This window comes from Histoplasma capsulatum, assembly GCF_000150115.1.
Source record: "Histoplasma capsulatum G186AR genomic scaffold supercont2.4, whole genome shotgun sequence".
In the NCBI taxonomy this organism is placed as follows: domain Eukaryota; kingdom Fungi; phylum Ascomycota; class Eurotiomycetes; order Onygenales; family Ajellomycetaceae; genus Histoplasma; species Histoplasma capsulatum.
Window position 1 is genome coordinate 2,156,608 of NW_025544804.1, and position 14,713 is coordinate 2,171,320.

Consider the following 14,713-nt stretch of genomic DNA (forward strand, 5'->3'; position numbering starts at 1 on the left):
CGTAAGCCGACGTATATGGTTTGAAAATCGAATGGCATTGTGCCAGATTAGGAAGAACGCGAGAATGCATCCCCCAACTAAGAGGCATAGACGCCCAAGCCTGTCATCGAGGAGCTCAGAGGCAGAAGGGCCATCGCCATGTGTGTCCTTTCCACCGCCCGTTCCACCGCCTGTTCCACCGTCTGTTCTTTTCTCATGCGCTGCAGCGACTGTGCCAAAAACTGATAGAAGGATATGTGCAGATTTCATTATGGGTTTTTTGCTTTTCGCGAGCTCCCTCGAGAACCTCGCAAAAGAATGTTGAAGTGAAGGAGAGAAACAAACCAGGCCAAGCTGGTTTTTGGGTTCAATGCTTGTAGACCAGCCACAGAGCGATACCCCCCAAAAAAAGAAAAAAGCGCCGAGAGAATGGACAAAGATGGAACGATTGATATATATTTAAAGGAGTATTTCAAACGAATGATGATGTGGCATGGAGACGTATATCAGGGAATCATAGACAAGACGGCGTGTTTTGGGAAGAGAGGGATGCAGCAGCGAGAAGGCCGCCAGGAGGCAGAAGGTTGGGAGGCTGCAAGGGGCTTGGGTTAGGGGCAGCAAGTGTGCAACTATGAATGGAACAGTTCCACCAGATCTTCGCACCTGTCGATCGGAGAGAAACTGAACGCCTCGTCACCCTGTGGCGTCGGGCACCTTATGATTAGCAAGGAATTGAATCGTGCTGCTTAAACAAGGTGGCAAAAATAACGATAATATGAGTGCCGTTAGGGAGAGCGGAATGATCTGCCTCGGGCAACTGGCAGATGGATGTGTCTTGTTTAGATTCCCAGGAACTTGGGTGTCCGTGTGTTTTTGTTTTCTAGTTAGAATGCCTCAGGGCACGGACGGGATGGAATGCGGAGGGAGGAGACGCAGAGCTTGTTTATCCTGAGCCAGCAGAAACAGGAACTGTGGTCCCGCTGAAACAACCAGCGAAGCGGGATCCTTGTGTGTCTGGAGAGAATGACGGGGACAGCGATGGCTGTGGGGCAGAGGGGCCAGACAATCGGTGCGAGACTGCAAGAGAAGGAAGAAACTAAAGATCGAATCCCAATAATGAATGGCTATTCCTGCAATGCAGTCGCACAAGAGGAGAAGTTGAGGTGGAAGCGGAGCGGTGCACACAGAGAGAGAGAGAGAGAGAGAGAAAGCGAGAGAAAGAGAGAGCTATGAAGAGCGCCAGCACAACCGAGAAGGAAGACGTGCCGTTTTGCTGGCTGCGTGGAGAAGGATCCATCACCCAATTTCTTAGCTGGCGCGGTGGAGGTTTGGAAAAACCTTGGAGTCTGCCATCGTCGAGGGGCGAGGGGGTTGAGCCTGTTGTCGACAGAGCCTCGAACCCGCCCGGATCGCGGCCTGCCGAGAGGCTTGCGCTTGCGGATAGCCCGATACACAGTACGCAGTACGCCAGCAGTACAGCCAGCCATTCGTACAGCACAGACTCCACCTTCTTTTGTTCGCCCGTTTGTGGTCAGACCTTCTCACCTCGTAAATTATTCGTAAATTATTCGTAAATGAGCCGTATTCTAGCTCTTCTCTCGCGCAACTCCTGCAGGCTGGATCCTCAAGGGACAAGCTTGTCCATCCTTGGTGGTTCCTCGCAAAAAAAAGCTCTAATGCTGTCACCCCTCCTGATCTCAGTTGAGGAACTGCGGATCTCACTTTTGACCAGTGCTAATCGTCAGAGTCGACTGCTCTGGCAAATGAAGACATGTGAAGAATACGCAACGAACAACATCCTTGGTGGCAAACTAACGCCCCAGCGCTTAGAGCCATTACTTAGTGCCTGCTAGTTCATGACCTGGGGCGAGCCGGCGTGCGTCAGAAACGAATGAGCAGTCAGAAATGGAACGTTGTGTCGAAAAGCTTGCCCGTGGAACTGTTTCGGCTCCAGCTGCAAGGGCGTTGCTTCCGCGATTTGTTCCTGGAAACAGCCCCTGAAACAAGCTAACCATGTAAAAAAATTCTGTATTTTCCTTCTTTTTTTTCTTTTTTTCTGGGTTCCGTGGTACCACCTGGGTCTTGCCACAGGACCAATACCCAACATCTTTGTTCGTCCCGGATCAGATAAACCCAATTCTGATGTCCATACATCTGTAGTGAGCAAATCGTTGACAACTCTAAAATGCATCAGCTACACAGGAGATGTGTTGAGATACTGTTACCGATACCCTAAGCGATTGTCACCCTCCAACCCCGAGCGGTGACTAGTACATGTAATTTTAAAGAAGGCAGTTTTTGCCGGTTGGAATCTCAAGCTAAAGCCCTGAACATGCTGGAGAAAATTGCATCATGTCCCATGTGTTAGGGTCTGTATCCATGGAGGGCTATCCAGCCAATCGCATCAAGGTCGGCCATCATTGAAAATGGCCTTCCAAACACGTAGCACATATGTGATGTCCATTCCCGCCTGACTTAAAACATTTGACACATCCGCCCACCACTCCACCCCAAGCCACACAAGACGACTTCCCTCACTATCGTCGACAGCGCAATGCGATGCGGGTTTCACGGGCTTTTCCTTCGCGCATCCAATGACATCAGGTAGGAGGGGCACTTGTGCATCAGCAATTAATATCGTCCTCCCCCACCGTGGCGTTTTCAAGGAGTTACAAATCTTATCTGGGAGGTATTTCGGTTCGTTCGCGGATGCTCAAAAACACCAAACATGTTCCTCTCTCGCAAAAAGCGCTGACATGACAGGTTGCGTTGAACAGGGTTCTTCTTCTTAAAGCCCGCGGAAATCAAAAAAAAAATGATGTGAGACCGTTCTCATCTTGGAAGTTCTTTCAAGAAATTGCCTGATAGATATCTCATACCCGAGTTTGTCGGACCATTCATTTGTTGGTACTTGCCGCTCGAAGGGTTTACTTTTGTCGGACAAAGCGGGACGATTTCTTTCCCCGAAGCCCAGATTTCAGATTTCACTCGTCTCGAGTTGTCGAAATTAATACTTACGTGGCAGACAATGTGAGGATAGTCGTCAGCGACGAGATTCGAGGCTCAGGATCCCGGAAAACTTTGAGCCAAAAAAAATAAAAAATCAAAATCGGGTGGAGGGGAAGGGGAGTGAGTGGGTTTTCAGAAACTCTGCGCAAGATCTGCCACCAGTAAATAAGAAATGGACGTCTTCGGGCTCGATGGAGCAACCCGCTCATATCCTCTAACACTCCTCGTTGTGGTTGAACTCTGAATATGGTGAAAGGTCGCTCTAAGCTTCGACTAGAGCGATTTTTTGGCTGCTCCAGATGGCAGAAGATATCGTTTCGTTGGGTTGATTCCAGAAGGACACATTGGCCCCATGGGAAATGGAAAGATAGTGATTTTGGTCCAGCTCCCTGATCCAACAGGCCATAGTTGAACTTAGCCATAACAACACAGACGTAGCCGCTGATGGCGTATGATATATGCTGCATTTGGGAGAAGTACCAGGCCTGCCCTCCCCGACCCTTTCTGGCTCGAACCAGATACACTCAGCGGAGGGACACATACTAGCATGTATAATATACACTCACTCAGCAGCTACCTATCTCGTCCAAGCTGCGCTCCTCTTTTTTTAACGTAAAAAGTCCTCACTCAAGGCCTTAGGAGCCCATTAAGTGAATGACGCTATCCAGTTACGCAGCTCTTTGCATACGGTGACCTGTTTAACCCTCATCTCGCCTGTGAACGGAGGACAGATCTCTTTAGGAAACTATCCAACGTTGCGCAAGTTTTATTATTGTATTGTTCCGGACCAAGGCTTGTGGTTGTTTCCGGACTCGGGGGCACAGGGGAGGAGGGGGGTTTTGGTTACCATTGGTGGCCCTGACAAATGGCATGAGAGAGACGCCGGAAAAAAAAAAAAACCCCCCCCAAAAAAAGCCGCAGTTTATTTTTGCGTAGCTGTTCCATCGTATTTGTGGTTGATGGCCCATGTTGGGGGCCTGTATCATTCGTGTGCTCTTGGGGCAGGGCAATCTTTGAATACGAAGGCGCCAATGATGGGAAGATGCCATGCTAAATTACCCAGCAACCAACAAGCCCCAAAGCAGATTTGTTCGGCCTGCGGGAGCAAAAGAATTACAGGAATAATAGACTCACTCGCCTCTGGAAATTCCATTTACCCAGTTCAAACTTGCTAGAATGCATCTAAAGTAGGTGATGGTGATGCTGGAACAGCCATGCACTTCTATTAATAAACTGCTTCTTTGAACTCGTTAAAATATCAGGATGTCCTCGTTTAAATATATATAGATATATGTATATATAGTTATAGATATAGCCCCCGCAAACGAAAGGCAAAAATAAAACCCCGACCCGGACATTCCATATATAAAAGCCGGTTTTTTGTCACAATATGTATGTAAGAAGGGAAGATATTTATTTATTTATTTTTTCTTTCTTTTTTTGGAAACTAAGATAACTGATTATTTCTATCCTCTATGGTACAAAAAGTTGGAACCTTGCTTGAAGACGCCCGTGAGAAGAACATAGCCAACAGGAAAGTGAAGAAGGAAAGGAATGCCAATAAAAGTGTGGACCTGGAAAAAACAGGAAAAATAAAAGAATTTGCGAATGAGAGGTCATAATATGCACTGGCCAAGTGAGGTAGGCATTTTGCCTAAGGGTCTCCAGAGACTAGGATGACATATCCTGAAATTATAATGATCTCCTCACAAAAATAGTGAAAGAATTATGAATAGAATACGGAATTTGGAAAGAGGGGGAAATAGCAATCAAGGTAAAAAAAGGAAAGAAAAGGAAAGAAAAGAGGAGAAAAATTAGAACGAAAATGCAAATATCCAATTGCATGAATAGGAGGAGTGAAACTTCAGAAGAGAGAGTTGCTGGAGCAGCCAGGCCAAGACTTGTAATAATCTGAGGGACTGGAATAGCATTTAGAGTGATATATATCCACAGTGCCATATCCAAATGTGCTCTCATTATTTCATTGTTGAAATTTGGTGTTTGCTTGGTGCCACACCACGTAAATGGAAGGTGCGCAATTGAGCAAGAGAAGGGTCAGAAAATACACAACAATGAAAGTTGAAACCATCAAGGCAGTTAACCAAAAAAATCTCTTATTTCTCTCTCGGTGCTTCTCATTAGCCTATCTTACAGGTGCCAAAATTTGGGGCGAGCACTGGCAAAGAGACGAGATTCAAAAATGCATTGAAGGGATAAGTTAAAGATAATATGGGAGAAAGAGAAGAAATGGGTATCAGCTCATTTAAACGTGTGTTTCAGGTTTCTCCAAGATGTAGGTAATGGGGTTGTCGCCCGAGCAGTGGACAATCCATTGGATCCAGATTGGGCGTTCCCCCTACTAGCCAGCATTGAAAGTCGGTCCTTTTCTTCCCTGATTGCGGTTCTACGGGCGGCACGAAGCTCCTCGACGCGGGCTTGGGTCAGCCTGAATCGCCGTGTGAAACACTCGTCTACCAGAGCACTCGCATCTATAAGTTTTTTTGGTGCAGATTGCACCACCTGGAAAATCTCCATCGGGTCACTGAGACTGAGTATTTCCTTTTCGCTGCTCTTGAAAATTGCCAAAGCGACTCTGAAAAAGGTTCTAGACCCTTCATAGAAGAAAACATCCCATACGCGCAGCGTGGTTTCAAGTGGTAGACTGCCGATGTACAGAGACATCAACCAGCTCGTTAGGCCAAGAGTAATGTCGGGCAGTCGTGTTTTGGTATTGATTGGTGGAGGTTTAGACTTGGGAGTGGTCGGCGTTGTGCTAGCAACCTTAGTGTATATTGCAGGCATTGAATCTTTCAAAGCCACCATGAGAATCCAGAGATCAATATTTGCGCCTTCAAGGCTGATCTCATGGGTTCCAGGCAGGTAGGATGATGTGATAATGTCAAGCATCCAAAACGCTTTCTCTTCTGGAAGAAACAGAAGAAGCATCCCCGCAATAAAATTGAGAGACTGCGTATAGCCGATCTTTGGATTATGCGCCGCAAATGCATACAATACACGGCGCAATGATTGAATGATTTCGGCTTCTGGGGTTTTAGAGAGATATTTTGGATTACTGCTGCCGCTATCCGGAGAGGAATGGACTCCTGGCTGGGGTATAGGGTCTGGCTTGAAGTGGATGTTATCCGGAAATGTTCTGTGAAGATCTCGTTCAATATGCTCCTTGTCGTCATTTGATGGTCCATTCATGGTCTGTTCGACTAGCTGGTGATAACGACCACGGAATCTGTGGTAGCGGTCGTAACCCCCTGCATAGTAAAACCAAGCTGCCCCGCGGTATTCAGGGGGTATACCTCTCCGGATATAGCGTTTGACCTTGGCAGACTTTGGTGGAAAAGTAGGAGGGTTATCACATGGCAAGCCATATTCCTTTAATAGCCCCTCCCACTTCTGTTTCCGGGTCTCTTGATAAGCAGAATAGGAGCGAAACCAAGTATCGTAACCACTGGGTGAGATATGGCTTGACGATCTTTGAAAGCCATATTGATCACGTAGGCTAGTTGCAGGAGATCGTGGGGGTGGAACTATACCCGGAAGTGCAGGAGGTATTACCAACCTCATGGGTTGACGCTGGAAAGAGGCGTGTATAGGTTTTATTTCAACTGCTATAGGAGCTTCGGGATGAGCCATGTCACTGTTTATAGCCTCCTGGAGTTCCATAGACCTTTGACGTTCAGCGACTTGGCTTTCAATCATTGGTACCTCATTCATCGGTGTTCCGGTCGCAGGTGCTTCGTTCACCAGGGACTCAGGTATTTCTCCAACATATGTCGGAGAACCAGTCGCAGGGTCAGGGGGATCATCAGTAAAGCCATTTAGATACAGTGATATAGCGTCCTCAACACTCCATCCTCCGTCTATATCAGGTTCTTCTGGCGATAAATCAGTGACAGAACTGTTTTTTGTAACAATGCTGCTTCTTTCTGTACCACTAGTTGGTTCTGCGCTCGATGCTGTCAAAGCAGATTGCGAACTGGATCGTATTTCACTGTCAATGCGAACGTCTGGCGGATGATAGTGAGGTGGGAAACGTAGCTGAGCAGGGCCTGAAGTAAACGGCAGCTGATCAAGGCGGAACTGCGAATGTTGCATTGGGCGAATACTCGAAGTTGACGCGGTAGATTTTAGACCAATTCGAGGGTTCCCATTATGTAGTGCTGGTCGCCTCCTTTCCATCTCGTTCCTAGAGAGCCATGACGATTGACTATCATGATCAGTGGCCGCCTGATACGTCGGGGATCGGTAAGTGGGACTAGTATGGCTCGTAGGCGATTGATGAGTTGGAGGGGCATTGGCCATATTGAGGTGACTCGAGGAGGCTTCGGGAATGGTAGGTTGGTAGGTCGGAGATCTGCCGGGTTGATATGCGCGGTAGGGACTGACAGGGCTGACGGGAGGGCCATTTTGGGGAAGACCGGAAGTGGTAACTTTTGTTAATGGATGCGGAAACGCGCCATGGCGTTGTTGAGGCCCCTTGACATCGTTTCGACTATCGGGAGGATGGTATCTGGCATTTCCATTTTGTGTGACCATTGCCACCGAGGAAGAGAATACTCGTTCTGGACATTTGCTTCGACAATTCGATTGGCCTTTGAGGTCGCTTTTCCCCCGCAACGGAAACCAAAAAACAAATTAAAAGAATGGCAATTAGGTTATGGTAATTATGTACTCGCAAAAATGGATGTAAAGGAGCGTTGGGAACTTTGGCTGAGAAGCTGCGCAGCGGGTCGGGCTGTGGGAACCCGGAACAAACGGGTGGGAAGAACGGAATAAAGCGCGAAGGGCTCCAGAGTCACAACACCCGCGAGCTTCTCAGGAGCCAGCCAGAGGTCAATTGCAGAGAAAGGGGTCGTCCCGTCAACCCGGGGACATGGAAGAATGGAGGAATCGAAGAAGTCGACAGAGGCCAATTCGAGGGCGGCGTCAAAGGAGGTTGAGATAGAGTTGTTCTGGTGGGAGTGCTGGAGGCCGAAGCCAGAGCTTGCCTTTCGCTTACCAAGACAGACTAGTTGAGCCAGCTCCAGCCCAGAGCAATTGCGGCCACTTCCAAGCCTTCACTAACACGACGGACCGCCAATGATACGAGGCAATGATTCCATTGCCAGCGCCAGCGATGTCTGTGATGATTTCTGTTTTCGGGAAGTTGCTCATCTCGTAGCCGCTCGCTTTTTTAATTGGCTCGCCAATTACAAAATGGGCGGTGGGATGTCATGGATGCCTTTGAGAGCGGTCATTTTCTCTCCAACCAGTGGAAAACCACGCAGAAATCTGTTGCTGTGTGATGGCAACATAGCGAAAGCAAAGACCGCGAAAACCGGATTCCTGCATCAATAATCAGCACAATTTATGCACCGCTCATACCTATGAAATAAATAAAACAAAATAAGCAAGCCAGTTGTGCGCTTGAATTTTCTCTTCTGCTTTGAAAGAGGACGCTCACAAAACACCTTCCCCGGGTTAATTGATACGTGCTACTTCAAGGAAGATTGGTCAAAACTTGACCCAGGCCGGTTGAGAGACGAAAATGCAGCCACTGGAGAGGACAGGGGACGAAAAATTTACCTCCCTAGGTGCATTCCGCAAACTGGTGATCGTCCGACCCGCATCTGATGTGAGTTGTGTTTGGATACCCAGCTTTGTCAACCATCTAGGTCGAGACACTAAATCACATGATATAGTGTGATTAAGAACACTGATTAGAGAAACGCAACCTATCTACCTGCGTGATATCTGATTGATTGCTGATAGAATCAAGCATGCTAGCTACCCACCTACCTGCCCATCTCACTGCATGATATTCAATTGATTGCTGATGAAATATAGAATGCTAGATAGCTGTCTATCTATCTATCTGCCTATCTATCTGCCTACCTACCTGCGCGATATCAGATCGACTGCTGATAGAATTTGGAATGCTAGCTAGATAGCTAGCTACCTATCTACCTCCCTACCTTCCAACCAACATGGCTGCTCAATATCCAACCAATCTCTATAAGAATAAACATCATCATCTAGCTGCCCACCTATCTGGCAATGCTGGCTTACTAGATGACTACCTGGCTGTCTACCTGCCTATTTATCTACTCACCTGCTTGAATGATTGATCTCTACCAATGATATCATTATCTAGTGATGGTGATATATGTTGATGGTGATATATCAATGATATCTAGTGATGAATGTCGATGATGATATATTGGTGATATATATCGATATTAATAATATATAAATATATAGTTGATATATTATTGCAGTGGTTCTGTTGCTTACAAGAAGCTTCATAATCTGTAGAAGAATAATGTTGTTGTGTATATTAACTAGCTAAGTGAGAACAACACAATAATAGATTGAGTGGCACGTGTCTGAGGTAGCCGTAGTAATGGCTAACATGATCATATTTATAGGCAAAATCCCTCATAAACTTGATCAGCTGAATATTCGAGAACACCGTCAATAAACGCGACATATTTGCTTCAAAAAAATGGAAATTTGTCGAAACCGTCTCACAGAAAATAGTCGATAAGCTTTGCTGTTTTGACTCTAGCGTCTAGTCGGATCAACACTCAATGATGTCACAGCTCTCCCGACACAAAAGGACAACATGAAAACAGATCCCCCAACATATAATAGACGGCAAGAAACACATAACTCTAACAATAACAGAGACAGAACATGAGATAAGATTCCATCAATGCTATTTGAATGCCATAAATGCATATGTCGGCTTTTGTATGTTGCTGGTAGCAATGTTTTGATGCAATAACATTGTCAGCCTTGTCAGGTTTGAATGTGGAATAGTGTGTTGCAGCATCATTTTGGCTTGGATGCTCATCCTCCATGCTCAGGTATATAAGGGAGATGTAATGACTGCTTTGCTGACATGCCTACTTCATAGCAACTTTGACAGTATTCGGTTTCAGGATGTCTTTGTACTTCTCGGCTGCATCAGGAATGGATGGGATGTTAACTCCTGTGCTGAAGCACGTTCTTCAGGGAGCCACCTGAATATTTTGCTGAGAAAATCCAACAACAGCCTGTGGTCCTCACCTTCCAGACGCCACTCTCTCGTGTCAAGCGACTGCTCGGGAATGGGCGTTGCCGCAATCCACTGTCCTAAGATAATTTCAGTTTTAAATCGCTTTCAGGAGATGGACAGATGGTACAAATAGATGCTAACCTTCATCATCCCAGTACTTGCGGCATTTCTCACTCCGTTGAAGGAAGCTCTGTGGGGGAGGCCCCATGAGGGCAACCATCTCAGCAAGATGTTGCTCATCATCCAGAATGCGGTTTTTAAGGGCATAAAAAAGGCGACCGCCTTCAAATAAATCCCATACCTGCCACATTGTGAGCAGGTATGTACTGGCTCTTGGTATGAAAGGATGTTGGGCATATTTTGCAGGTAATAACTTATTTCTGTGGTTAACTTACCATGACTCCAATTGACCAGATGTCAATCTTGTAGTCCCATTCCATCCCTAGTATCACCTCCGGTGCACGATAGAAGTCAGGCATCACATCGCCCAGATGCTTCCTTTCGCCAATCCTAGCCCCTCCAAAGTCACAAAGAACTGGCGTGCCATCGGTTATGGGCATAGAATGGGACCGATAGATGGTCCGGTCCCGAAGGACTTTGCGAGCGCTAGGATGCTCTAACTCAGATTGCTCGATTTTGGAAAACACAGAGGGGCTCCGGGCACCTAAAAGGATATTGTTAGGCGAGATATCTAAAATGAGAACAAAACTATTAGCGCAGTCGTTTGCAGACACACGGAATACTGAATTAACCTGTTCCAGAGGTGACACAGAATCATACCTGTATGTACCACGCTCAATTGGTGCAGAAGATCTAGACCAATCAGGATTAACTGGTAAGTCTGCTGGAGCAGTGCCTTATCCAGCATGCGATCTGGCTGTGAATTGCGGAACTCAGTATAAGTCATCCCCTGAGGCGTATAGAGTAGGCATCTGTGTTCCCCCCCAGGCCCATAGATGGTGAACTCTCTGATTATGAGTCGGAGGTATCTTTCACCGGGATGTTCAACATCAGCGGCTCGAATATGTCTCGCTACAGCCACTTCATTGGTAGACTGGGCAGCGACACCAGCTTCCTGTCTGCAGGTGCAGACTTTCAGAGTTAGGTAGTCACCGAACCTAAAGGACATCAGATACCTGAACTCGAGGGGCTAACTAGATGTTGTAATCACCAGTCATTTCTCACTTCAAGTCCCGGCAGAGCCATACACTCGAGCCCACTCCAAACCCTAGCTTCGCGATGACTTGATATCTAGATTTGAACACATCTCCCAGTCTGACTGGGTAGAAATCTTCGGAATTATAATCTGGGAGCTCCTCTTCTTCTAATTTCACGTCGTGGGGCAGCAGTTGGTGTTGACTCCGGGTCACAGTTGAGCCGTTTCGAACGAGATGTGAGCTCATGGTTATCGCAGGCGCATGGCGACGTTCTGAGATAGAAGCGCAACGAGCAGCAGGGAAATGATATGGTATCGGATAACAGAATAAGAACGGCCGTAATACGAACCGAAGAGAGGTGCGAACGACCATGACTAGAACGTTTGGTATTTTTCAGGTGGTGCAGACTTCAAATCCTACCCTCGTAATGTTGAGCTAAGGACCTCTTCCATGCAGCCTCATAGATTTCACAGTTCGCGTTTCAAGTATACTTTGTGGAACAAATCCACACTGTAATTTGCATTGCTCAACGGGGAACAAATGTTACATACAACAGAATTTCTTCTTCGTATTAGACCTCTTTGCATGGCGCTTTGCTTGGAGAGCTGGATAGCCATCCTACCTCACCTTTAGTGATCCTGGATCCCCTCAGCAACTTTGAAATGGCGACTAATTATGTTACAAGCAACGGACTGTCCTTCGTCACACTCTACATTGCACTGCACATGTTTCACTAAGAAGAGCAAAATAATGCCCGAAGTTTTAATTTACTTGATGCCTGTTCAACCTTGAATCCTAACACTACTAGCTATGCAAGTGCAAGTTAATCAACAAGAACATTTGGCACGACTGTGTAGTTGACAGAATTCAGATGCTAATAACATGCTTTGATCGTGGTTTCTGTATCTATCAGGACGGTATATTTACTAAACCCACCCCCTCTCTTATTCTAACGTATCCATCTGCACGGTAAACTGGCGAAGAATGAAAGAATGGAAAACAAACGCTTGACAACGTGGGTACCAGAATGCAATTCCAAAAACACAAAATTTTCCTCCCATCAAAGCTGGAGACGATGAACATGAATATGCCGAAGAAACCCAACATGTAGAACGAAAAAAAATAAAAATAAAAATAAAAATTGCATCCCTAACGAGCCCACAGAAAGTATTGGAGGAGTTGAACAGGAAGCCGAAGAACAAGAACCATGACGCTCACCTCCAACCCACAAGAAAGGCATCAGAACCAAACGGCAATGCAAGGAAAAGAAAGCTGAAAGCAGATAGTATGGAAATAATAGTAAAAACAATCCAACCTGCCCGATCCCTCCCCCATCTCCGACCGGAAGCACGCAATCAGGAACCTACCCACCGCTCCCTTTGTCTCTGTATCTAAAAGATTCTATCCCTCAATTCTACTTCCCCGAGGCATACTTCCTCGTCCAGTCTCTTGCAATCTCATCGAACCTCTTCCGATCATCGCGGTACTGCTCTGCAATGCGGCCCTCGACTGCGTCATCCGGCATCGGCTCGACAAGCAGCTGCCTCGCAAATTCCAGCACAGCAGCGATCCTAGATGAGGGCTTCCACTCGTCGGACTTAAGCATACCAAGACACATACTTCCCTTGTCATCGTTGGTGACGTTTGGGTGGTAGATTTTTGTGTCAAAGGAGACCGTCGGCGGCTTGAAAGGATAATCGCTCGGGAGGGAGAGGTTGATGATGAATTTGCCGCCCTATTGAGTAGAGAGGGGTGTGCGCTGTTGTGAGCCTGGGTAGATAACAGGGGATGTGTGTGTGGAACGATATGCTTGGTCTGGAATCTTCTGCTTTCTTGGGTGAACTGTTTGGGCGGAATGCATACATTGTATGGTGACGATTCAGGGCCCTGCATGTGGACTTTCCAGTTATAAAGGTCTGAGCCATTTGCGAGAGTGACGGATATGCCCGTCGGGGGCGACTCCATTAGCTCATTGAACTCCTATATTGGGCGATTTGGACCCGTCGACACCTATGTTTAACTTCTTTCGTTCGCAAAATGTGGGGGAGGGGTTGGCTTAGAGATGAGCAGTGATATACCTTGGCGATACGCTTTTGGCTTCCCATTTCCGCCTGTATTATGCAAAGTCCCCTATTTGTATATGCTATATAAGTATTGGAGTCAGGAAGCATGAATTGTTCTGGGGGATGATATGGAGAGTGAGCGATATGCTGATTTTGAGCTTGTTGTTGCCTTCTCACCTCCAACCTAACAAAAGCACTTAGCGGGTCCTGCAGAACTATCGCGACCCACTTTTAGTGTAATACTTTCTCGGTTATCCCTACGCAGGATCAGTCATTGGTCAAATCAAAGTAGTAGGCCTGGGGGTGCAATTTGGATAACTCACCTCGTCTACTTTTGTCAACCTCCCAGAGAAGGAACGGTTCAGTACTATCTATGAGCAGGCACCTCTTGTTGAACTTTGGTTATACATATAGACCCTGGTGACTGTTCTCTGTCTATCGTTATTTTAAGGGTCTCACACTTGCTAGAAATTATAGTTCTCTTTTCTGTATATGTACGGAATAGAGCGAAGCGGCTACTAGTAATAATAGGCAGTGAAAAGCGCCAGCTAAAAATAGCAAGTAATGAGTTACAGAAAATTGTAATGAGGAACAGGCACAAGCAAGCCCTGAGCGCCTCCCGTATGATAGATAGCAGTTGTCCGTTTCTACAGCACATTACCCTCCTTATACGTAGATAGTTAACTTCTGAGCGAATGCCAGAGCGTGGTGACGCTTATGGCATGACTTTTATACTCAATCCACTGTTGAATCCGCTTATATGTAATATCAGTCCACGCTTTATATCACTTTATTTCTGCTAGAACAATATATATATATTCCACAGGGGATCAGGAAAATCTACCTGCACTTCTGTTTGCACTTCAGACAAATGTTGATAGCTCTCGGATTGATGAAGAACAGATATGGAATACATCTCATTTTGGGTCACCCCCTCACTGCTTTCCTTGACAGTGCTGGAAGGTTTTGCTCTCAAGCAACGACGACATGATTGTATTGGACCTATGGTGTGAAATTACATCTTGCTTTAGCCATGAACCGCGTAATTACACTACTAGTATTGTTATTATAATAAGTATGACTGTTGAAGGCATTGCAATGGTATTAGTAACTGGACTCCTGGGTATCGGATATCGTAGCTGGACTGCCCTTCCTTATCGAATTATTTCATACAAGCATGCCTCGCTTGCTATGCGCATTTTTGTATTTTGTATTTGAGGGAGCTTAGTTTGGTCACAACATATGATTACTGTACAATATATTTATGATTACAAGAACAGTCTATCCGCAAGCCATATTTAAGCCGTATATCCACTTTCAAATTTAGTGCTAGGGAAGAGGATTAGGCCAGGATTAGAGCCAGTTAAGGCCTAAAATATAGATACATGAACACCAATGGAAAGGCCGCCTCGACTGTAGAGACTACGTACGGAGACTTCATTTTTACGTTG

At 46.2% G+C, this 14,713-nt stretch overlaps 6 protein-coding genes across 6 annotated transcripts in view; 1 reads left to right on the forward strand and 5 right to left on the reverse strand.

The window, feature by feature from the left end:
• The window catches only part of HCBG_03762 (uncharacterized protein), a gene marked incomplete at both ends in the record, with an annotated part of 2,698 nt that extends 2,449 nt beyond the window's left edge, over window positions 1–249 (reverse strand). Inside the window, one exon of the mRNA XM_045430811.1 lies at window positions 12–249. Within this exon, the coding sequence (XP_045288954.1) occupies window positions 12–249 (238 nt within the window). The remainder of the gene's footprint in view (window positions 1–11) is intronic.
• Window positions 250–1,208: 959 nt separating this feature from the next.
• On the forward strand, window positions 1,209–1,990 carry HCBG_03763 (uncharacterized protein; the record flags this gene model as incomplete). Its single annotated transcript, XM_045430812.1, has 2 exons — window positions 1,209–1,538; window positions 1,823–1,990. 2 exons carry the CDS (start codon window positions 1,209–1,211, stop codon window positions 1,988–1,990), a joined length of 498 nt encoding a protein of 165 aa, XP_045288955.1.
• A 393-nt stretch (window positions 1,991–2,383) lies between these two features.
• On the reverse strand, window positions 2,384–3,455 carry HCBG_03764 (uncharacterized protein; the record flags this gene model as incomplete). Its single annotated transcript, XM_045430813.1, has 2 exons — window positions 2,384–2,621; window positions 2,998–3,455. The coding sequence occupies 2 exons, from the start codon at window positions 3,453–3,455 to the stop codon at window positions 2,384–2,386; spliced, it is 696 nt and encodes a 231-aa protein (XP_045288956.1).
• A 1,792-nt stretch (window positions 3,456–5,247) lies between these two features.
• HCBG_03765 (GTPase activating protein gyp3) lies at window positions 5,248–7,539 on the reverse strand (the record flags this gene model as incomplete). The annotated part of the gene is made up of 1 exon (XM_045430814.1): window positions 5,248–7,539. The coding sequence occupies one exon, from the start codon at window positions 7,537–7,539 to the stop codon at window positions 5,248–5,250; it is 2,292 nt and encodes a 763-aa protein (XP_045288957.1).
• A 1,969-nt stretch (window positions 7,540–9,508) lies between these two features.
• Window positions 9,509–11,445, reverse strand: HCBG_03766 (protein kinase; the record flags this gene model as incomplete). The annotated part of the gene is made up of 5 exons (XM_045430815.1): window positions 9,509–10,119; window positions 10,184–10,343; window positions 10,438–10,733; window positions 10,823–11,160; window positions 11,228–11,445. The coding sequence occupies 5 exons, from the start codon at window positions 11,443–11,445 to the stop codon at window positions 9,923–9,925; spliced, it is 1,209 nt and encodes a 402-aa protein (XP_045288958.1).
• Window positions 11,446–12,125: 680 nt separating this feature from the next.
• On the reverse strand, window positions 12,126–13,304 carry HCBG_03767 (ubiquitin-conjugating enzyme; the record flags this gene model as incomplete). The annotated part of the gene is made up of 3 exons (XM_045430816.1): window positions 12,126–12,934; window positions 13,063–13,179; window positions 13,278–13,304. 3 exons carry the CDS (start codon window positions 13,302–13,304, stop codon window positions 12,614–12,616), a joined length of 465 nt encoding a protein of 154 aa, XP_045288959.1.
• Between the last annotated feature and the right edge of the window lie 1,409 nt (window positions 13,305–14,713).